A 25022-nucleotide genomic window follows, 5' to 3' on the forward strand; every position below is an offset into this window, starting at 1 on the left:
CAAAAGAAGCAGACATTATCTAAGTCTTGATCAGAGAGAAAAAAAAAATTGAAAAAGACTTCCTGGCATTCATTCACTGGAAAATGAAGACATGAAGAAGCCAAACAAAGTTAACAGCTCTAAAGAGAGGCTAGAAATTGTGATGCTCTGGAGTCCTCATCATCACTGCCATGTTCACGGATGCCAACAAACACTTACTAAGCTCTCACTGTGTGCAAAGCACAATGGCAGGGGCTTTAGTTGTAAAGGTCTTGAAGGGCATGGACTTTATATTATGCCTCCGTGTAACTCCTTAAGCTTGGCATGGGGCTTCTGAAGATAGCAGATATTCAGTAAATATGTACGAATTTTATGAATGAGACTGCAAGGGGCTTATGGTCCAACGAGGAGATAAAACAGAGGCAACTTCCTTGCGAGCAGAGGTTTTAACCCCTTTATAAAGGGTTTAACCCCTTTATACTGTGCCTATTTAGCACAATGTATAGCACATGACAGGAATCAGAAAACAGCCAATTAATCAATAATGTGCAAATAATTTTATAGAAAACATCAATTGAGCACTTATTATGCTTTAGATGCATTGCTACACTGAATTCTCACAACATGGAGTCACTGTTACTGTCCCTATCTTAGAGATGACACAGCTAAAGTTTATGGAGGTTAACTAACTTGTTTAGTTACTCAGATAGTAACTTGCAGAGGTAGGATTTGAATCTAGGAAGCCTGACTGCATTTCACCCTCTTCACTATCCACATGCAAAAAAGAGAAACATTATGCACATGCAAAACATTTATGCACATGCAAAAAAGAGAAACGTTATCATAAGGTGGCATATGTTAAAGGCCAACCGAATGGCAGAGGTAATAGGTCCTCTAACTTTAGAGTAAGAAGTGGTTGCTGAGGTCTGGGCAGGAGGGACAGCTTTATGAAGAAAGGGTAAATTGAAATGGGTTTTGAAAGAAGGCTAGGGATAGTTAAGTACTGAGGAAGCAAGAGGTTAAGAGAACAAAAAAATGGATAGAAATGCTAATTAGGTATTCGGAGGTCAGAGTCAGGCCTTTTGGATAGCATGAAAGAGTTCATATAGGATGGTAGTAGCAAACCTAACTGGAGATTTAGCAGGAACAAGAGAGCAAAGAACTTAAGAGTTTGGATTTCATTCTTTACACAGAAGGGGAGCCAACAAAGTTTCTTTTTTTTTTCATAGAGAAAGAGGTGTGAAAAGCTGCTTTCTAGGAAGCTGTGCAGGATATGATAAAGGGCGAGATTTTAGGAACCACACAACCAGTTAGGTGGACGTGAAGAAGACCTGGACTAAGGTGGCAGAAGTAGGAATGCAGAAGAAATGACAGATAAAAGAAAGAACCAGCCAACATCACTGACTTGAGGATTAAGAGAGGGATGAGTCGGTATCTGTGTGACAGATACTGATAACATCACTGTCAGAAATGCGGACATTTAGGACGGAAGGAAAGCTGGGTTTTGGAAGATGACTAAACTTCTGATTTGAAACACTTGATTCCTATAGGTTTGAGGCACTTATTAATCAAACAACAAACATTTGGATGTTTTTATAAGCCAGGAACTGGGCAGGTTCAAGTGACAGAACAGTGAGCAAGAAAGATATGGTCCCTGTTTTCAGACTAAATTAGAGTTTATGAGGGAGGAGAGGCACTAAATAAAGACTTACAATAATGGTGGTTGAGTTTTAGTATGATAATGATTAATACAGAGTATTAGGAGAGCACATACTAGGAGCACATATGCAGTCTAGTCTGGGACTTCCTTGAGGAAGCGACATTTAAGCAATAGGTCTTGTTAGGAGTTTGGTGGTCCATTTTAAGAAAGCTTATACACCAGAGGTGCCGATCATAATATGTGCTCATCAACCACCCCTTTTAGTGAAACTGCATTACTTATAGACCTGTTTCCAGGGACAGCAGGGGCCATCTTTTGTATCACATGACCCTGTACCTCCTGTCCCCAGCTGGTTGAGCCAGGGATGGACACTGATATAGCCAACTCAAAGGACCATCATCTCTGATCTGAAGCAAAGAGATGAAAAAAAAATTTTTTTTTTTTTTTCTGAAGAATTTAAATAAGAAGAAACAAAGAGACTGTTGGAGAACTGCAGCTGAAGTGAGAACTGGAGAGACCTAAAGACCACGCATTTGCCAAGGTTCTCAGTGGGCAGGGAGAGTAAGCTCCTTTGTCCGTGAGATTCCCCAGACAAGAGTGGGTTGCCATTTCCTTCTCCAGGGGATCTTCCTGACCCAAGGCTCGAACCTGGGTCTCCTGTGTTGGTAGCGGGATTCTTTACCACTGAGCCACCAGGGAAGCCCCAAGTAAGAGGAAGAAGTTGGTCAATACATAGTGAATAGAAGAATTAAAAGAGAGAAACGAGACTCGTCTAGGGGAAATGTCTCCTGGGACACAACGGGCAACAGTGGCTGTTTCACACAGGAATATTAATTGTCAATGACTTTCCAATCACAAGACAATGAGTACCCTCACAATCACTTCTGCTGGATTCATTTCACATTACAGCAACATTATAAAGTTTAAATAGCTTAAACTAAAATTTCAGTATAGAGTTCAGTTCTTACACGTTTCCTATAAAAATCTTCTTCAGGAGACAAACTATAAATTCAATCCAAATTCGCTGAGTGGGTCTCTATTGCTTGTAGACAAAAGGGCTTAAATTAAAACACACTATATCCCCTCATGGATAAACTAAAAAGGAGATGCTGTATTGAGTTCAGCTACCAGGGTAAATAAATTATTATATAGAAAAACAAATCTGTTTGCTACCTTTAAATGTCTTTAATTGTCATAATTATAGCATGCCTTTCTCAACACAGATGCATATGATATATTCTTAGGAAAATTGCCACAACTGTTGACAGTTATACTCAAGTGTTATATTTATATGCTGGATACCATATACATGAAGTATATTTATACACACCTAACTAATGTCTTTGAATGCACATGCGCTCGACTGCTCAGTCATCTGCAACTCTTTGCGACCCTATACACTGCAGCCCACCAGGCTCCTCTGTCCATGGGATTTTTCAGGCAAGAATACTGGAGGGGGTTGTCATTTCCTGCTCCAGTGCATCGTCCTGACCCAGGGATTGAACCCGCACCTCCCGTGTCTCCTGCATTGGCAAGCAGATGCTTCTTACCATGGCGCCATCTGGGAATCCCAACTAATGTCCTTAGTAGACATCAATTATACAGCTATGCAAACAAAAGCATGTGACTTCCTCATAATTCTGCATGAGTTACAGGAACACTGAGAGGCAAATCTCCAAAATAATCATTGTCTCCCCCCGCAGCCACCCAGAGCATCTCTGGGTAGAGAGACGGGATTAAGCAAGACTGCTCTTGACAACTTCACCTTCGAGCTTCACCCACTGCTGTCCTCTTACTGTGTCAGCCAATCTCTGTATTCCTTAGCTGAGCTTTCCCCAGTCCCCAGTTTAGTTGAAACCAAACTACGGACAACCGTAGTCAATCAAGTGATAGAACGGTTAGATTATCTGGACCAAACAGTTTACGCAGGCGCAAAATCTGAACTTTTTGACACAGTTACTATTTAGGGCTGAGGAAGGTACCTGAGGGCTTCTCTGGTAGCTCAGCAGTAAAGAATCCACCTGCAATGTGGAAGACCTGGGTTCGATCCCTGGGTTGGGAAGATCCCCTGGAGGAGGGCACGGCAACCCACTCCAGTACTCTTGCCTGGAGAATCCCATGGACAGAGGAGCCTGGTGGGCTACAGTCCATGGGGTCGCAAAGAGTTGGACACGACTGAAGCAACTTAGCACGCAGGCATGCAAGGCAGCTGAGCTAGTGGTGCCCTTTCCCAAAAGGAAATCTAGAAGTTTCCTCTTGTTTTCCAGTTGGGCTAAACTCAGTGAATTACTTCAGCCAAGGAGGAGATAAGAAAAAAAAAAAAAAAACATAGAAGAAAATGAGTAAAGTGATTTTAACTGGTCAGGGGAAGAAAGAAGTAGGTTGAATACGCACCTGTCCCCCTCCTGCTCCATGCTAAGGAGGCTGTGGGATGGGCTGGTCAGGGAAACACTGGTCCAAGGGCATTCAAGACAACAGGGAGGGGCTGCCTCCTGCCAGGCCACAGCGGAGCTTCCTCAGGGGGAAGCTGGCAGGGAGGGAAAGTTTCGGCTTTGGTGGCAATAAACTATGCTTAACTACAAGATCACACACAAAATAAATAGTGGATTGTTTTCCCACTGCAATATCAAAACTTGCACTGGGAAATCACACCTTTTTGTCCAAGTGAAAGAAATTTGTTTCTGGACATAATTTCTTCACCAGCGAAGAAATCATTTTGAAAGAAATGAAGGAAGATTTTAAAATACTAACTGTATTATTTAAAACATTTAATTTTACTGTAATAAGAGGAAAGCCTACCAAAGGGTTCATGAGTCAGGCGTTCTGTTGAGTATCAGCTCAGTAAGGAAGGTGTTATATTCTCTTGGTTTCTAACATGCTTTAGAAAAAGTAACAGGGATCATAATGTGAAGATACATACACATAATATGAATTACACAAATAAATAAAAGCTGCAGAAATAGATATGCCAGGTGTACCCTTATGACACATATTATAAAACCTTCACAATAAAAGCAGACTGAAGGCATTGTATCATTGTGGGATTTATTAATACATTTCTTAATGGACTGTATATATACAGAGATTTACCTTATAAATTCAGATTTAGCTATATACCCAAAGAGTTGATGTAATCTACCAAAAAAAAAAAAGCTAAACCTTTGTTTATCTCTTTTAGTAGTGTGGATAATAATGAGTGCATGTTAAGTAATTTTACTTTAAAGAAAACCAACTGAGTCACAGATAACAGTTATATAAAACAGATTTATATAACCATTTGATTTTTGCATAGTGTCTATAAGCCACTATACATATCCCACACAGCAATTTACATCTACTTTGATTAATAGGGTACGTTACTGAGATATTATCTATAGTTTCCAACAAACTTGGACAACAACCAAGTTTGAAAAAACGAAAATGCTAGTAGAAGCAAGTGAAAGAGATATACTGGAGCTGAAACTCTGATGGCAGAAACATAAAGATACCAGTTCTAACCTCAAGAAAACAGAAAGTACTTCTCAGTAGTTAAAACGTGAGCTGACAGAACAAAACCAGGACAGGTACATGGTATCGTATACAGAAGCATTTCCTGTGTTAGCATTTATTTTACACAGAAAACTGCAAATAAATAATGATAAGAGATCATAGCATGTCTGATCATCTGTGACAACAATTGTAGCCACGGGAGAAACCTGCCCGTCCTGAGCCCTGACCCACCGAGTCTTTATCTGCCTGTGTACTCTCCACAGGCAAAGCATATAAAGGCCAAATGATAATTTACACATGAATCAACTTTCTTTGCAGCATGGGCACCAGAGACATTTCTTTTCTCTGTTACTGAGAGAAAGGCAGCCAGGTCTAAGCTTGTCTCACCAGAAATCATACAAGGGAAACAGTGATTTGCAGGAAAATGGCAGATCAGCAAAGGGAAGTTGTTCTGAATGCATGATAAGAATGGTAGCCACAAAGGACTAGATGAATATTTAGTTTGAAAACAGCACTGACAGTCACCGTTGAGTCTTTATCCTATTCCAAACAGGTAGCGTCACACAAACTGAAACAGAGATACAATCCTGATAGAAGATTACACAAGATACCTGGGTGAATATCTTAAAAGACTTCGGTCTTCATTTGAATAAATGTAAGACTCATAGATCCTCTGCATCCAGATCTTATTCGGGGTACATGCAGTCATTTCACACGAATGACATATGGAGGGCATATTGCCCGCTTTGATAATTAGAAATAAATCAGTCAAGATGATTAAAAAAAAAGCTTGTTCATGAAAAACTGGATAGACATTTCATACTATGAGACTTGTAAAGGAAAAAATATGCAGACAGTTTTCTCCAACCCAAACCCCTTAGTGCTTAGGTCAACTTTTAGAAATTCATAAAACTATCACCACGTTGCTATGGCCTTTCTTACAGGAACATGTACTGAATACTACTTGTTCTGGCTCATTTAATAGAGGAATGGAGATTTATTATTAAATCCGTGTTAATAGGCCATTCCAAAGAAGATTATGTAAGCTTCTAACAAATGACAGGTACTAACTAAATCAATAAAATTCATTTTTATTCCCTTATTACCACTTCTACAGTTTTGTGCTTGCCATATTCCGTCTATTTCCTGGAATGCTTACCTTCCTACTCAACAATGCATATACCTGACTTTCTTCAAATTTGGTTCAAAGCTCTCAGTTTAGGAGCCTTTAACTTAAGGCTCCAGTCATGGTGTGGTGGTTAGATACATGAGACCATCAGTAAATGCTGCTAACTACGTACATGGATTATCAATGGACAGTAGGCCAAAGATCTTTAAAATAAACTTTATTCATGAGCTGTAAATACAAGAAATGTGGAATAATTTGTGTTTCATAAAAGGAAAGTTTGAATTTTTAGTCTTTTAGAGTCCAGAAATATATCTGTAAACTTCACATCGCAATCCATGCTCTGAGACAATGCCCAACATAAAGTTATTGCATTGTTGTATCAGTTCATGGTCATGAGCTGTATCTATAAAACTGGCAGTGAACAGGTTTTTGATATTATTTGTTTCTCTTTACCTTTTGCAGTGTTAGCTTTTTAACCCTTTCACCTGCTTTCCTTTCCTCTCTTCTCCTTCTATATTCCTCCCTTTAGGCTGAAGCTCTATTTTGCCCTCTCTCTCTTCTCAGTAACCTATTCAGCTCCCTACCTTCTGACTGTTTAGTACTTCTTGAAGTAAACATTAGAATTTTCCTTAACCTGAAAGCTCCTAATGGATAAGAAATATACCTACCATTTCTGCACATCTAGAACCTTTTAGAGGGCCTCAGGTAGTGTTAGTCATTCAGAATACTCTTGAGAACTCTGAACAAACTGTGTATAGAGGGAAAGTACTCCAACATAATAAAGGCCACATATGACAAGCCCACATCTGACATCATACTCGATGGCGAAATGTTGAAACCTTTTCTTCTAAGATCAGAAATAAGACAAGGGTTCTCATTCTTGCCGCTTGTAGTCAACAGAGTACTGGAAGTCCCATCAGAGCTACCGGGCAAGGAAAAGAAACAAAAGACATCCAGCCTGCAAATGAGGAAGCAAAACTGAACTTATTTGCATATGATATGACGCTATACATGTGCGTGCTAAGCCACTTCAGTCGTGTCCAACTCTGTGACTCTATGGACTGTAGCCCACCAGGCTCCTCTCTTCACGGGAGTCTCTAAGCAAGAATACTGGAGAGGGTTGCCATGGCCTCCTCAATTCCACACTCAGGGATCGAACTCACGTCTCTTACATCTCCTGCATTACTACTAGTGCCATCTGGGAAGCCCCTTCAAATATATTGCAAACATATAATAATCAAAACAGTACAGTGTTGGCATAAAAAGAGACAGATCAGGGCAACAGAGTCCAGAAATAAACTCATATATACATGGTCAATTAATTTTTGACAAAGGAATGAAAAATATACCATGGGGAAAATATCTTTTCAGTAATGCTGTTGGGAAAACTGGAAACCACTGTGTGGATGAGATATCTCTACTTCCATGTTCACTGCAGCATTACTCACAATAGCCAAGGCATGGGAACAGCCCAAGTGCCCATCAATATGGATATACGTACACAGTGAAATATTATTCAGCCTTAAAAGAAGGAAACTCTGTTATTTGTGACAACATGGATGAACCTGGAAGACATTTTGCTGTGTGAAAGAGACCAGGCAGAGAAAGACAAATACTGCAAGATATCACTTATATATTGAGTCTTAAAAAAAAATAAAGGTTGAGTTGCCAGGGGCTAGGGGATGGTGGGTGATAGAGGGAAAGGCTGGTAAAAGGGTACCAAACAAGAAAAAACATATTCTTGAGAGATGCTAACAACTTAGGACTCTTAACAACACATTTCTGAAAGTAAAGCCATAATTTAGTTATTGATATCATTGACTTATTGAGTCAATTTATAAGTAAATTCATAAAACACTTGCACACAAAGGTGAATTTCACAGTGATTAGATATGACAATGTCATGGAACAACGGACTGGTTCCAAATTGGGAAAGGAGTGCGTCAAAGCTGTATATTGTCACCCTGATTATTTAACTTAAACGCAGAGTACATCATGTGAAATGCCGGGCTGGAGGAAGCACGACTGGAATCAAGATTGCCAGAAGAAATAGCAATAAACTCAGATATGAAGATGATACCACGCTTATGGCAGAAAGCAAAGAGGAACTAAAGAGCCTCTTGATGAAAGTGAAAGAAGAGAGTGAAAAACCTGGCTTAAAACTCAACATTCAAAAAACTAAGATCATGGTATCCAGTCCCATCGCTTTATGGCAAATAGATGGGGAAACAATGGAAACAGTGACAGACTTTATTTTCTTGGGCTCCAAAATCACTGCAGATAGTAACTGCAGCCATGAAATTAAAAGGCACTTGCTCCTTGGAAGAAAAGCTATGACAAACCTAGACAGCATATTAAAAAGTAGACATTACTTTGCTGACAAAGGTCTGTCTAGTCAAAGCTATCGTTTTTCTAGTAGTCATGTATGGATGTCAAAGTTGGACCATAGAGAAAGCTGAGTGCCGAAGAACTGATGCTTTTGAACTGTGGTATTGGAGAAGACTCTTGAGAGTCCCTTGGACTTCAAGGAGATCCAACCAGTCCATCCTAAAGGAGATCAGTCCTGGGTGTTCATCGGAAGGACTGATGCTGAAGCTGAAACTCCAATACTTTGGCCACCTGATGCAAAGAACTGACTCACTGGAAAAGACCCTGATGCTGGGAAAGATTGAGGGCAGGAGGAGAAGGGGACGACATTGGATGAGATGGCTGGAGGGCATTACCGACACGATGGACATGAGTTTGAGCAAGCTCCGGGAGTTGGTGATGGACAGGGAGGCCTGGCGTGCTGCAGTCCGTGGGGTTGCAAAGAGTTGGACTGAATGACTGAACTGAACTGAGATATGACAGGCTCAAATGCCACTTTTGATGACCTCAAAGAGACGGAGTTTAGATGGTAAAGGAGGAGCAAAGAAAGACTACATTAGATACTTATGATTATATACTAATTTCTTTGTATATCAGTGGCTTTTTCTATAAGTAAGTTTAATTTGGGAGGGGTTGTTCTTTTTTAATAAGATAAAGTTACCCTAATTTGAAAAGTGATATAGATATATTAATACTATGTTGAGTCAATGGTATTTTCTTTGTAGGGCACCAGCTCAGTTCAGTTCAGTTCAGTCGCTCAGTCGTGTCCGACTCTTTGCGACCCCATGAATTGCAGCACGCCAGGCCTCTCTGTCCATCACCAACTCCCGGAGTCTACCCAAATCCATGTCCATCGAATTGGTGATGCCATCCAACCATCTCATCCTCTGTCGTCCCCTTCTCCTCCTGCCCCCAATCCTACCCAGCATTAGGGTCTTTTCCAATGAGTCAACCCTTCGCATGAGGTGGCCAAAGTATTGGAGTTTCAACTTCAACATCAGACCTTCCAATGAACACCCAGGATTGATCTCTTTTAGGATGGATTGATTGGATCTCCTTGCAGTCCAAGGGACTCTCAAGAGTCTTCTCCAACACCACAGTTCAAAAGCATCAATTCTTCGGCGCTCAGCTTTCTTCACCGTCCAACTCTCACATCCATACATGACCACTGGAAAAACCATAGCCTTGACTAGACGGACTTCTGTTGGCAAAGTAATGTCTGCTTTTAAATATGCTATCCAGGTTGGTCATAACCTTCCTTCCAAGGAGTAAGCGTCTTTTAATTTCATGGCTGCAGTCACCATCAGCAGTGATTCTGGAGCCCCCAAAAATAAAGTCTGACACTGTTTCCACTGTTTCCCCATCTATTTCCCATGAAGTGATGGGACCAGATGCCATGATCTTAGTTTTCTGAATGTTGAGCTTTAAGCCAACTTTTCCACTCTCCTCTTTCACTTTCATCAAGAGGCTCTTTAGTTCTTCTTCACTTTCTGCCATAAGGGTGGTGTCATCCGCATATCTGAGGTTATTGATATTTCTCCTGGCAATCTTGATTCCAGCTTGTGTTTCTTCCAGCCCAGCCTTTCTCATGATGTACTCTGCATAGAAGTTAAATAAGCAGGGTGACGATATACAGCCTTGACGTACTCCTTTTCCTATTTGGAACCAGTCTGTTGTTCCATGTCCAGTTCTAACTGTTGCTTCCTGACCTGCATACAGGTTTCTCAAGAGACAGGTCAGATGGTCTGGTATTCCCATCTCTTTCAGAATTTTCCACAGTTTATTGTGATCCACACAGTCAAAGGCTTTGGCATAGTCAATAAAGCAGAAATAGATGTTCTTCTGGAACTCTCTTGCTTTTTCGATGATCCAGCAGATATTGGCAATTTGATCTCTGGTTCCTCTGCCTTTTCTAAAACCAGCTTGAACATCTGGAAGTTCACGGTTCACGTATTGCTGAAGCCTGGCTTGGAGAATTTTGAGCATTACTTTACTAGCACGTGAGATGAGTGCAATTGTGCGGTAGTCTTCTGCCTAGGCTACTGCAATAGCTTCCTAAGTGGTCAGCTGCTTACATTTTTGCTCCCCAACCAGTCTACCTTCTCTCTGTAATCAGATATCATCACTCTTCAATTTGAGAACCTCCAGTGCCATCCCACTGTCCTCAGAGCAAAACAGAAAGGTGGTTTCTCGGTTTAGAGGTCCCCAAACAGTCTGGCCCTTGCCTTTATCTTCTCCTTGTTTTACCAGCTTCGGCATCACTTGCCTTCTTTCTGTTCCTTTCTGTTTCCTTGGTCTGTGGAGAGTAAATCTATGGATCTTCAAGGCTGAAGTAATTTAAGTAGCCTTTTTCTGAAGGTGAAGGAAATATACTTAGCATGATTCAAGACTTGTGAGCTCCACTTGTTAATGCTCTCAATGTCATTAAAAAAAACAAAACAAAACAGCAGACTATTTTAATTCCTACAAATGAATATTTCCGCAGAAACAATTTAAAGACAGTTTCATTATTTATTTGTTGTACTTAGTTATGTATAATGTATAATGGAAGATTACAAACATGTACATTTCTAAATATGCAAAAATTATAAGTTTAGAAAGGGCCAGATTTTGTCAAGAATTATACTCAGTCTTCTGTTTATATATAAAATGCAATGGTGATTGAATACTTTACAATGCTGAAAAGATCCACACTACTTTCATTCATGACTCTACTATTTAAAGCAATTATATTATACATTTTTTTCTTATTTGAAGTCTTAAAAAAGTGCTTTACAAGAGGAAAGAAATTTTCTTTTTACTTCTCACAGGAGCATCCAGAATGCCACTGTTTCAGGACTTTCACTGTGATGTACGAAATCCTGACACTGATTACACACTTGGAAATGATGAACTGTTTTTCTCATTAGTATGGGAAGCATTATAAACCCTTAAAATAAGACATTTTGTGTAGACTTTATCTGACAGGACACTAGTAATTTCAAATCCTCCAGAATCTTGAAGAAGCCAAATTAGTCTAACAAAATAAATTCATACTGTCATTATTACTGTTATATCAATTGTTACTGGGAAATAATGGTCAATAACAATTTTACTATTAGCTTTTTAAACAACTGAAAAGTTTGGAATATAAGAATTATAATAGACAAAAAGCCCAACCTATGTGAAGTAAGAATAAAGGCAAAAATCTAAGTGTAAAAAAGTAATTTTGGCTGATAAAGTAAGCTAAAGTATAGTTACAGTGTTACTTGAGAATTTGTTCTAAATGGCAAATAATAAAAGCTGAAGACTGAACTCCTTAAAGACCTTTATGTATAATTAAAACCATCCCCCAAATCTGATTAGTAAAAAGTGGGAATTACAGCTATAACTAGAAACTGAAAATACCATCAGTCTTTATATGTTATTAAAAAATAGAGCAAAATTTGGTTTATAGAAAAAAAAATTGGATTTGTAACTGATTCTTTCCAGAATTTTCCAGTAATTTTTCACATAAGCTCTTAAACTGAGTAAGAAACTCAAAGTTCAGGGAGAATACCATTTTCATGAGCTGACTTTTATTTTTAGACTGATTGGTAGTAAAATAAATGATCATTTAAACTTTAAAAGCTTAGAAAAGGATCAAGGTAGAAGGCAGTGTGAAGAAAAGTAGAACTGTTAGAGATGTACTAATGCTTATTTACTTTAGTGGAAAGAATGGGTAAGTGTGTAGGCACAGTACCAAACGCAGCCTAAGGAGACAGCAGGTTTGAGGAGAAGGTGAGTGAGTCTTGCTGATGATCAGTTTACCATTCCCTGTGGGTCTGAGTTGCGTTGAGAATTATCTCTAAATCTTTAGGAAGTATTTTATTACTTCATAATCAATTTTTGGTTCTAAATTACAAATATACTTACATATGAAAAATAAAACAGTTCCAAATCTCTTTAAGGATCTGGCTTGGGCATGACCATGTTCAATATTTTTAAAGTGATGGACCTAAGAACAATATGAACTAAAGAGCTAACCACATTTGCACAGCAGTTTTGGAAAAAGGTGTGACAAAAATGTGGCCTGCATATAAAGCATTTATTAATAAGGAAAAGAAGACAGAAAATGTGCGATGGCTAAGGAGCACTTACAGACACTAATAACTACAAAATTTAGTCCAGAACTAACCTGTGCTTAAATGTGAAGAAAAGAGAATTTAAAACATCTCCTTATTTACATGTGAACTATGATTTTCAAGTAGGAGATTGGGCATTAGCTACTATTAATCTTTAAATAATTTAGAAAACTATAGAAAATCACACTCAGATTTGCCTTTTTTTAATCACACTGCGTGCATGCTAAGTTGCTTCAGTTGTAATCACACTACCAGAAGCTTAATGTGTGACTATGGATGTTATTTCAATCTCCTTCATTTCTACGTGGTCTGTCAGTCATTTTAGCCACTGCAAAAACCAAACCAAACCAAAGTTCATTTTGTTCAGTTATACAAATACACATGAAAGACAGGTGTCTCTAGATACTGAAATGGAACATTTTCCTAGTATCATTTGATAAAGGCAAGGTTTTCAAAAATAAAATTGTATCTTTCATTTTATTCTAGTGCCATTAAGTTTTTTCTACTTTACAATCTGTATTTCATGTGCAGCCAGTAAAACCTACATTTCAAGTGTGAGGAAATTTTAAATAAAATAAAGTGGAATGTTTTTAAGCAGCACCGCTCTCTGACACTGATGGTTTTGTTCTGGGATACAGAATAGAAAACTATTTCCTCAAGATATTTTGTGTTCAGCATAAAATATTTAAAATGTCTCATTTCCAAAATATCTGGTGGGAGTTCATGACAGATGTGTTATTTCTTCTTTTTTTTTTTTAAGCAGCATTATTTTGTCTAATTAGCACTGATGAGTTACCCATGGCAGTATGAAGTTATTGAGAGGAAAGAAAAGTAAACCAGCTTCTTTAGAGAAAAGAACAAACTGGAATAAGATGGAAGAGAGGCACTTATTTATTTTTTTTGCAAGGTATTCTGCAGCAAATGCCCACAAACGGCCTACAGAGAGTTCATGTATTTATGCATCACCATATGATCAATCGGATCACCTTTAGTCTCAAACAGAGAAAGCCTTGGTACAAAGCAAAGCATTCTCCAGGTGTTAGTTTAGGTTTGTCATTATTCCTATTTATAGACTCTGTCTAGTAAAAGAAGACAAATTACTGTAAATGGGGGTAAATGTGATTAAATGAGTCCTCTGAAGATAAGAGGGTACATGGACAAGGGTCATCAACACAAGTGACCCCTCTGCCCAGATCATATTTTTATTTTGCAGATTTGGAAAAAAAAAAACAAAAAACAAAAAACAAACAACCCTACAAAGCAAGAAGAGAAGAATTTCTACTATGTATATCTAGAGAGAAATAGATCTCTTTTATCCTAATAAGCATTTTCATGCTCTTGCAGTATTTTAATAACACACTGCTGGAGCCAAAATACTCTCAGAATACACTAGAACGATATTGGAGAAATTTTTCATCCCAGGGAGACTGATCGGAAATACTGAAGAAACGGAGTGAGAATCAGACTAGATATGAGGCCCAGAATGTAAATTAGTGGATACCAAGATCATCTGAATCAAATGAAAAGTTTACATTTGTAAAGTTTCAATTAAAACATCTACACTCTTTCTTTCACCTGACTGTAGCCCCATATGGCAAGGTCAGCCCTTTCAGTGAACAAACAGCTCAGTCGCCTCCAGTGTAGCTGTTATCTTCCTCAACAAGGGGAGACATTTGGCACAGCCTAAAGCTGGGGCATGAACCCTGGCTAAGCTTAAGACATTTATCTGACAGCATCAGCTGACACTCCACAAACACATTTGCTCTCCATGACCTCAGAGCATTCGTGATTAATCAAAAATGTATCTTGAATCTTGAGAACAAGCTACAACCAGGCACACACAAAAAAAGAATATGCTCTCGATCTTGCTTATCGACTCAAGAGGTATATTGAATTTAGAAATAGCAAATAGAATAAAATGATCAATATGTTCTCACTTGTCCATGGAAGAGCAAACTTTATCCCTCAAGCAAAAGACATTGATCATGTAAATGCTTCAGAACTGCTTTCCAAACTAAAGAATGCAAAATGTACATGGCTTATGGGGGGCTGGGGAAGGAGGCCTACCAAAGAAGGAGCTTTTGCTTTAACTTAAAAAAAAAAAATCTATAGCTTAGGGACATAAAGGGTATGTCTGTAGTGTGCTATACTTTTAGAAAACCTGTGTGTTCCACTTAAAACCTTTTTTTGGTAACATGTTGCCAAATGTTCTTAATAAAACATTATAAAAGAGACTTTAAAACTTAATGAAGGAACATTATTCGTGCAGAGAAAACTCCCTGCCTCAATTTAAATGAGACACAGTTATAACATATCCCCTATGCACTGTTTACAATTTATAATGTATAATTTATGTCTCTTGGTTCAAGCTCACTATTTTCTGCAGTCATCTGCTAAGTAATAAGATTAGCATGCGAATATTGTAATATTCTGCTTCCCAACACAGTATAATTTAGTATATTTTAATTTTCTTTCGTACTTTCACTTTCTAATAACAATACTGAACTCTAATTAAAGTAATGGGAAACAGAAGCATAAGCTCCACCCTTGATGATCTGAAAATAATAATTATTAAAAAAATATCTACAATTGAAATTATTAAGTCCCCTTCTCGCCTGGTTACCCACTGGTTAGGTTACAGTTGTTCACGATCCTGCGGCAGATCGTTCCACTAAAGAAAAACTACTCGTCCTGGTCCCTGTTGGCATGGCAAGCAAACTTTCATAGCGTGTGCTCACTCTATAAAATGGCGGTACTAATTAGAAGAGAGAAACTCATGCTGAGACATGATATGAATCGGCTTTATGTATCTACTAAGCTCACAGCAGTGCTAGATTTATACCGTTGTTGCTTTAAACTAACACTACACAGAAAATTCAACTTCTAAATCTGTATGATAAGAAAGCAAAAGTGATTGAGCTGAAAAAAACAGAGCCTCAGCCCCTCATTTTCGATTTCACTTCTAAAATGTTGTGCACTTCGAGGATGCCCAGCACTTCTTTCCCATATGTTTACCTAACTTGAATTCTTCAAACACGAATTGCAAGTACCAGATAGCACAGCTGTATGTTTTGACATCCATGGTGAAAATGAGCAGAAAATCTAACTGTTCCATATCAAGAAGTATTTTTACTAGTGCTAATGTGCCTTAAATACCTTGTTCCACAGATGAGTGGCCTGGCACCTGCTGCATGAGAAATAGCCAATTACTGTTCAGTGTCTCTAATTTTCTGATTCAATTAGCATGCTTCAGAGCTTTCCAGTTTAATTGCAAACTACTTCACAGTTAGCTCTCTGATTAATCATTGCCCATCTGCAAGCCATCGGAAAACTTAGTGGAACAAATTTGTGTACTTTGGAATGCTGGGAGCTTAGCAAATCAAACTTGTTTTGGTATATAAAGCTTTAATTTTGTTTGCCCTTTTCAGCTGCACTTGTAAGAAGCTCTGTACTGATTAAACAGGAAGTCCGGACAATAATATGCTACATTATGCATATAATTACTGTAAATACAACCGAGATTGTAGAAACATCATTTAAGGTTAGGCACTAACATGAATGGAGGAGGAGGTCAAGAAAACACATTTGGAATCAATTTCTTTCCATTATGACCAAATGTAAGTATTAAGGGGGGGAAAAAAAAGGCTATGTGACCCACAGTGATGTCATTACAGCACCTGTTCCCCCAAAGGCATTTTAAATTCTGGCTTTTCATGTATTCATAAAATCTTTCTTGTTATTTAATTAGTAGAGTACTAAGTTTTATAAGCTTTGTTTACAAAACATATATTAGGGATTTTAAAGCAAACTGGCACCACATTGTTTATGCTTCATTTTCCCAGCTTTCTTGCTGGTCTGCTGAACGTATGAATGGTAACGTCAGAAAACAAAACTGTTGTAATCGAGCTTTGGTTGCAGTGTAGATTATATCTTAACCCACAATCACAATTTCTTGATTTTTGAACAATGAGACAGGAATTGCGTATTTTGTTCACTCCCACGAACAAACCCCACAGAGGGGATTTTTGCACTGAATGAGGCTCTATGAAATTCTCTCTGAGGTCCATTCCAACGCTCAGTCTCTCTGGTTTATATTCTACAAAATTTGGAATTACTATATATGATTTTTTCAAAGCTTCTAAATTCATGTACTGTGTAAGAGCTTTAATTTCAAATTGGAAATTGTCAACTCAGGAGGGCAGGGGCTGTTGTATGCAGCTCAGCACTGTATCTCCGGTGCCTCAAGGAGGGCCTGCACATTCTTGGGGCTCAATGAACATTTTGGATGAAGGTAGTGGAAGCGGTATGGGTTCTGAATTCCCCATGTGATGTCACAGGGCCAGGTTGGATACTGTGACCTCCTCCATAGCCTCAACAGGATGCAGTCATGTTATCTATAAAGATGTTGACAAATATCATCATCCTGTAAATACTTGGCTGAAAGAATAATACAGAGAGAAGAGTGCTTTGCTAATTATGATGCCCTGTAACGGTTTGTTATTAGCAACAAACAGCCAAAAAAAAGGCCGAATTTTCCTATCTTTTATGAAGATCCTTCACATGCTATGGGAATGTCTAAAAGCTGAAAGTTAAAACCCCAGTGACAGCCCTAAAAATAACATTAAAGTTGGAAACATGGTTTCTGGAAATTGCACAATAAAAAGAAAATTTTATCGATAAAAATTTTTTATCGATAGTCAAGAGATAATCGGTGTAGAGTGACTTTCTGACTCTCTTAACAGTAGGCACGTGTGAAGCCAAGATTCCATGAGAGCTCTAGTGGTTCCTATTCTGTTTCTGTTAAGGGCTGTAAAACTCAAGTGGGCTGACTTCAAGCTTTTCTGAACTTCAATGCAGGCAGCCAACGTAAGAAATGCTGAGAAGGCATAATCTGATCATAGCAGCTCAGGCAAGTGAGCAGGCAGGCTGCCACATTCTGCTGCCCACGAGCAGGGAAGCACGGCTGGAATCCCCACTAAGATCAAATTACAAAATAATCAAGCTTTGTGGCCAGGCGGGCACGAGAGGCTATTGTGAGGTCATGACATAAATCAGGAACTAGCCTGGGCATAACCGTGCAGTCAAAAACAACACTTTTTATACCACATTTACAGTGTGGTTTGCTAGGGAAAATAAATTGTTAATGATGTTCAGTTTTTTTTTTTTAAATTCAGGAAAGGGCAAATGGTTCTCCCCACACAAGCTCCCACCAATTGAGCCTTATGCTTAGAGATAAGCAATTAAACCTCACACACTGAAGAAAAACAATGAGCTGTCCAAAATGGAATTTGGCCAAGGAGAGACCACACTGGGCCTTGCTCCCTGTCCTGGGGTTTTCAGTCCTACCTCTACCTAATACCTGCTGTGTAGCCGAATGTCTATGTGTATCAGAGAGTAATGATGGAACAACTGAGTGGATAATGAATGAAAATGATTGCAAAGCACACTCAAAGTGCTTAAAGGACCCAAATATGATTTGAGAGGGTAGCATATCTTGGGCCAAGAGAGTCATTTCCGGAAATAATCCCATTATGCAAAAAGAGCAGAATATTCTTCGGGAAGCTGGCTGATATAGATGGCTCTAATGTGACCACCAAACCCAGACAGTGATACTCTATAGAGAAGTGTTAATGTTTGTATGGTTCCCAAAGCTGAATCAGCTATAGAAATTATATCTTATTTCCTGAGAAGTTTCAACATGATTGTCTGTGCTACACTAAATATAAAAGACAATGAAATTATAGAATATAATTAGCCTCTCGATAGAAGAAAAATGTCAAAATCCGGGTGGAGATTTCAGAGACAAGAGCAGGACTCCTAGGGGACGCCTGTTTGGCAGACTTCTGCTGGAATGACCTTAATCAAGGTGGATGGAGCAACTACTACAAAGACAACAAACAAGCAAGCAAAAATCTAAATGCAATATAGCCAAGGCTTCTTGGTAAACAATAGATCGGGCGTATCAAGAGATCAGGGGCATATCACTTTGTGAGAACTTCCAATAGGGGCTTCAGAGAAACACTTTGAGGTGGTTCAGTGTGAACTGAGGGCCATGTGTTGGTTCTTCACTTGCACCTCTGATATACTGATAATTACCATCAATAATATCTTTCTTAGACATAGAAGCAATATATCTATTTGCACACTACACACTCAGAGTGCTTTTAACTTTTGAAGGGAAAAATACAAGTCACTATAAAGTTCACATGAATTTTTAAGAAATGAAAATAAAGGCAAAAAGTAGTTGCTTTTAGATAGGAAATCTTATAAGAGATATGAAATGTAACATCTACTGTACTTTAAGCCTATATATTATTGATAATTTAAAATTATAATTAGTGTTCTTGGGACCGAATGCTACACTGAAACTAAATATGCACATATGTATGAGATGTGAGATGCTGCTGCAGGAGAGAAATACCCTATTTTTAAAGCAAAAAAAAAAAAAAAATCCTACTGAAGTCTATCCTTTCATTTATATGTCTCATGTAAATTACACATAATTTTAAATCTTCAACACGTTGAAAATGGCCAGGTCTCATGGCACTTCTCTTTTATTATCTCCCATATTTACTTGGCCATGGTAATGGAGACTTTCTAGAGAACATTAGGGATAAAAAATTATATACTTTGAACTGATCCGAGAAATGACCACTAGAAAAAATTAATTTTTATTTGTTTAAATCTGGTAAAAAAATATATACATAATAATTTTTCTACTCTAAAGGCATTTTCTTATGCAGTAACACCACAAAAATAGCTTAAGTTTAAAATAGTGGATTTCCCATATGGTTAGTCCACAGCAAGATAAAGTTGTAAATGAGGGGACTATGTGAAGAAAACATAAAAAAGCCTTAAGGGCACATACAAAAAATGTGATTTTTGTATGATTTACATACAAAATTTTATTCCCCAAAATTCAAAGAGAAAAGCTTAATATGTCATAATTTAAGCTGTATTCCACATCAAGTATTCCTGATTACGTATTTAACTCTAAGATGCAAAACTCAATTTAGAGCATAATGTGGGAGAGGAGTTAGTAAGAATCTAACCTTTTGCATTTCTTGACTTTTTTGGGCTTGTGGTAATGCTGTATTTATAGAGATTCTACACTTTCAAATTTAAGTCTTGAAATGTCAGAAAAATCCCAAAGCTGAGATCTCACAGAAGGTGATTTTTAACAGTCCTTAAAAGTAAAGACTTTATGATCTTCTGACAACTGGAGCTTTCACATTTTAAGATTTAAAATTTTCAGTCCTAATATTACATAAGCACACACATTGGTACGCTTTTAAAGATTCCATCATCTTTTGATAAACCTGGAAAGAAGGGGAAAATAAGAAAATAGAGAAAGTTGTGAAGTTCAGGAATATTATAGAATCAAAGATATAAAGACTATTTAAAAAGTCTTTTGTATTTAAACATGGTCCCTTATAAGAATATATTTCCAATGTAAAAGAAATCACAAGATCCAGTTAATTTCTAATTGTTTACAGTAATAAAGATGTAGATCTAATATATTGGAGCTTGGATATAGAAGGACATAGAAGCCAAGAGAGGTTGAATAACTTGATCAAGATCATACTGCTAGCTAGTTGTAGACATATCTTGACTATACCAGGTCTTTTGTCTTCAGGTTTCTTTATCACTCCCATAGCTAAAATTTTATACATAATTCTTGGAATTCATTTATTTTCAATGTATCCTACTGCCATCAGTATGATCACGGAAAAGTCTTACCCTCTAGTTTTCTCACCACTTTCAACTCGGCAAACATTTTCCCACTACCTACTATGAGCCAGATGTAGATATTACAAAGATAAGACATGGCTTAATCTTATGGTTTAGTGAAGGAGAGAGGACTGGTAAACAAGTATCATTCAACGCAGTACTTAATTTGACTAGAAAGTCATTAAGTCCAAGGTGCCATTTGGTTTCTGATCAGTAAGATTAAACTACATGATGTCTAAGTCCTTTTCTAAAACAATTTGAATTTCAATTTTTCCCCTCTATTCTTATTTCTTTGATGGACTTCTTAATAAGTAAGTAATTGATAAGACCAAAATTTCTAAATATTGAAAGTGATTTCAATGGAACACAGTGATATGTTTATGAATAGATATGCAATGAACAAAGCCTTTTATGTGCAAATACGTTTTTGTGAAATTATGGGTTTCTTTGGCATAGGCCTTTAATGTGTAAATGTTCATTGTAACTCCAAGAGGAAAATTTAATATGCAATGTTTCCTTTTTTCATTAAAAAAAAAATGCCCCCCAGAGGAGCTTTTGTTACTATCTCTATATCTCAGGATTAGTATTCTAAGAAGCATAGTTTGAGTAACACTAGTCCCAACTCAACCCATCCTACACATGCACTGGCTAGTTAATCCTCCTAAAATGCTGCTTTCATTGTATTTCTCTGTCCATGATTTTTCAGTGATTCTCTGTGGCATATAAATTGAAGTTCATACCCCTCAGCTCCTCTAGCTGCTGCTTGTACATTCCTCTTCACTTAATTTCTCACAATTTCCTTAAATTTCCAGACTCCAGCCAAAATGTCACTGAATTTACCGAGCTCTTTCTGTCTGGGATCCCACTACTTTCCTTTGTCTAGATAGCTTTCCCCGTTCATAAAATTACTGATGACTTCTCTGATAAAAATCATTCAGCCTCTGTCATCTCAATAAAGGAACACATTGTGCAACTTCTGACTTTCTTACCAGAACCGCTTTCTATAAAACTGCTATGATCTTCTTTTTAGTGGTAGTTCTCTTCTTGGTGTAGATTTCATACCTCTTTTGGCTAACATAGTGTAAGCTCCCTGGGGTCAGGCATAGGCTCTTGCATGTCACAGTTCAGTACATTCTCTTGTACCTAGTATGATTTTAAGTGATGGGAATGGTGAGACTGTTGGTGACAAAGTAAAAACCACAGAAAAGAGAAGCACGTAAACCAGGCGGCTAATCCACCTGCCAATGCAGGAGACGTGGGCTCGATCCCTGGGTCGGGAAGATCCCCTGGAGAAGGGCATGGCAACCCACTCCAGTATTCTTGCCTGGAGAATCCCACAGAGAGAGAAGCCTGGCGGGCTGCAGTCCGTGTGGTTGCACAGAGTAGAACACGATGGAACATGCGAGCATGCAAATGTTCACTTACAAACTGAATACATAGTGGTTTACATTAACCACACTTCCCAAATGTCACATGGTGACTGCTCAGGCAAGAGTTTTCAATCTTGACTGCTGACATATCCTAAATGCATAATATAACTGAGGTATTTAATATTGAAACTCTATATTCAATGTTTTCTTAAATACTCTTGAATAGTTTCAGTTCATTATACCTAAAAGAAGAGTTTTAGTTCCAAAAGACATTTCTATCCCAATGAAGAAATTTTAAATAAGAAGGAGGGTGTTCCAGTAACAAATATTTTAAAAGGTTATCTGTTATAATTAATAAACTGCTTTAGTGAAACTGAAAAATTAACAGTCTCTTAATTTTAGACATGGTATAACTTTTTTTTGGAACATTCTTCATAATCAGTTTAGTCTTGCCAATTAAAAAATGAATGTTGCCCAGCAATATTTATCACTGCGACTGTAAATTATTCTGAAATTTGGATAACATTTAACTTCAGGTAACTCAAGGCCTTAGTGAATTTCCACTTTCTGAAAAGTTCTTATTTTTAGGTATAAAAATTCCCCTCTTTTAGCAACTGAAAGAAACAGTTTTTGAATGTTTTGATTAAGAAAAAAGAGCTTTTTTAAAAAGTAAAGTATATTATTTTTAACCACAAATGAAAATAAACTTAAAGTATAAAAATAACATCACCCTTCCTGAATATCTGAATATACAGTCTCTATTTTTTTATACATTGCATTATATTCAACAGTTTGGTAATTCTGATAAATATGATTAGTTAGTTATGTCTATTACTTTAGTATGTATACATTTTCTTCCTTTTTTTAAGCCATTATTAGAGGATTTGAAAGGTACAAATCATGACAGCAATGATCCTGTTGGTCTCTTCACCACTGTACCTTGGGACCTAGGGCTGTACCTGGCACATAAGAGATACTAAGTAAGTACCTGTTACATAAATGAATTGCTAGAACACATGCTCCATGAGGAAAAGGAATATATTTGATAGATGACTAGTTAAAAGTCTGGCTGCTGAATTCATACTTGTAGTGTCTGAATTTTGGTTACACTATTTCATAGCTGTGAGACCTCTCCAAACTTAATTCCTCACCTGCAAAATGCAGCAGTAATAGAATCTGCCTCATACAGTTATTGTGAGGATTAATGCACATAAACACTGTGCGTGAGGAGCACCCAATACATTAGCTGCTATTATCATCATAACACCGACATTATCTTCGTCATTAACCTCAGGTGCCATTATGTCCTGTTCCAGGTGTGTAGCACATGCTCAGTAACTTATGTGTTAAGTGAGGGATGAATCAGTGAAGTGCAGCTGCATCTGCAAACTTAGTGAGTCTTTCTACCCTCAGCACACTTCTAGGCAAGGGTCAGACCAATAGCAAAAAAAAAAAAAAAAAGACTCTGAAAGTTAGTGTCACCAAATTACTCTTATTGGAACCTGCTGCTTGGAGATCTAGTCATAAACTCATAGTCACTCTCTAGTCCTTTGGGGAACAGATGTTCTATTTCCTTTTCGAACTTCTCATAGTGCCTAGCACAGAGGTTTGTATCATTGCTACTAAAAAAATCTTATTTAGCAACTAAGTCATATAAGGTAAAATTTGAAAACAAATGAACACAGATTACAGAATAGGTAAATGTTACAATTCTCTTAATATTTAACATTATCTTAAATCCAATTTGCAGCATTTATATTTCTTGCAATGTTGCTATACAGTGGAAGTGTCATAGTGAGAATCATTACTTCTATACTTTCTAACTTAAAACCGCAGTAAAAATTATATAAATAGTAACTAAAGAGTTATATTTCTGAGAACTGCCTCATTGTGAGTGGACAACAAAAGTAAGTCTCAGGTTGTGTGGCTTTGAGATACTTATTTTGTCACTGACTTAAATCGTTTCAGATCTTATATTCATCATATCTCTCATCAGAAATGTTTTGTATTAAATAGTACTGGTAACTTTTCTACTTTGTTTTGAGCTTTCCTATGGAAAGATGCTGTCAGGCTATAGAGTAGAATTGTTATTTAAGGTTTATAGTAATTTTTTTTTAATTTACAAAAATGAACATGAACTTTAGCAGCAGAGAGTTTAATTACTTTTTATTAAGACAAGATGAATAGTGAATAATTATTTTAACTGGGTGAAGAAAAGAAAAGAAGGGATGAAGACTCAGACAAGAGTTAATCCTAAATTCCTCTTTTTACTGTGTACATTCTTTGTGTAATTCTTTTGTTTTCATTGTATTTTTCAGATTGAAAATGCAAAAAAAAAACCCATAAAATATCCATAAACTCTGATCTTCTTTATCACACCATCTCCCACAAGTGTCCTGAAAAAAGAACTACAGGTCCTAAAAGCTAAAGCCAGTGGTTCTCAAATGTTCGTGGGTACTAACCAGGGGTTCTTGTTAAAAAGGCAGAATCCTGGGACACAACCAGAATTTACTTCTGGTCTCTTGGGGTGTAGCTCAGAGTCAAATGAGAAAATGTGTCAAGGTAAAGGAAAGAAAACTAACCCGCATTTGTCCTTCTATCTAAAATCTAAAAACCTTCTTCTTTCTTTGCCTATTTTTACTTTTTCTAGGCTTGAATACAGGGTTCAAACTGCTTCTAATCATTAGAAGTCTTACCGTCACAGACTAAACTAGACCAAATTGCTTTTCCATACTGCTAAGGTACAACATTCTCCCAGATGTCTGGTCACATAATTCAGTCCTTTGAATTTTACTCTTCTTTGCCTTATCATCATGCCCAGCAAAAACGGGTCAGAAGCGGAGATAGCTGGTAGACAGCAAAAACTTATGTCTAAAAACAGATGAAAAATCTTGCCCTAAGAAACTTCTCCCCTCGGGCTTGCATTGGCTAATGGCGTCACTGATCATCCACCTTGGACACATAGGAAGCACTCATCTCTCTTTCACAACCTTCCCATTTAAGTAGCAAGTTGTAGTCTTTGTTGCCTAGCAGTGTACTCCTTCCTCTCCCGTCTCCATGATAAGCACTTTAATTCTCATCATAACCGCCCTGAATATACTCCTCACTGGTCTTGTTTAATCTCTTCTCCTTCAGTCTATCCTCATATCACCACCATCAATCTGATCATGCTAGTCCTAAACTTAAAAATTTTG

General features: G+C 37.6%; 1 protein-coding gene across 12 annotated transcripts in view; it reads right to left on the minus strand.

Annotated features, from left to right (window-relative positions):
• The window catches only part of ARB2A (ARB2 cotranscriptional regulator A), a 424113-nt gene that overhangs the window by 64544 nt on the left and 334547 nt on the right, over positions 1–25022 (minus strand). For 3 of the 12 annotated variants that reach the window (XM_081498725.1, XM_081498713.1, XM_081498722.1), the window contains one exon: positions 6458–7215. The exons of the other annotated variants lie outside the window; for them this stretch is intronic. In XM_081498725.1, coding sequence (XP_081354851.1) covers positions 7151–7215 — 65 coding nt within the window. In that variant the 3' untranslated portion in view covers positions 6458–7150. Of the gene's footprint in view, positions 1–6457; positions 7216–25022 lie in introns of those variants that run through there. 12 annotated transcript variants of the gene reach the window in all.

The sequence above is a fragment of the Giraffa tippelskirchi genome, chromosome 6 (assembly GCF_054371585.1).
Source record: "Giraffa tippelskirchi isolate mGirTip1 chromosome 6, T2T-mGirTip1v1.2.pri, whole genome shotgun sequence".
NCBI lineage: Eukaryota > Metazoa > Chordata > Mammalia > Artiodactyla > Giraffidae > Giraffa > Giraffa tippelskirchi.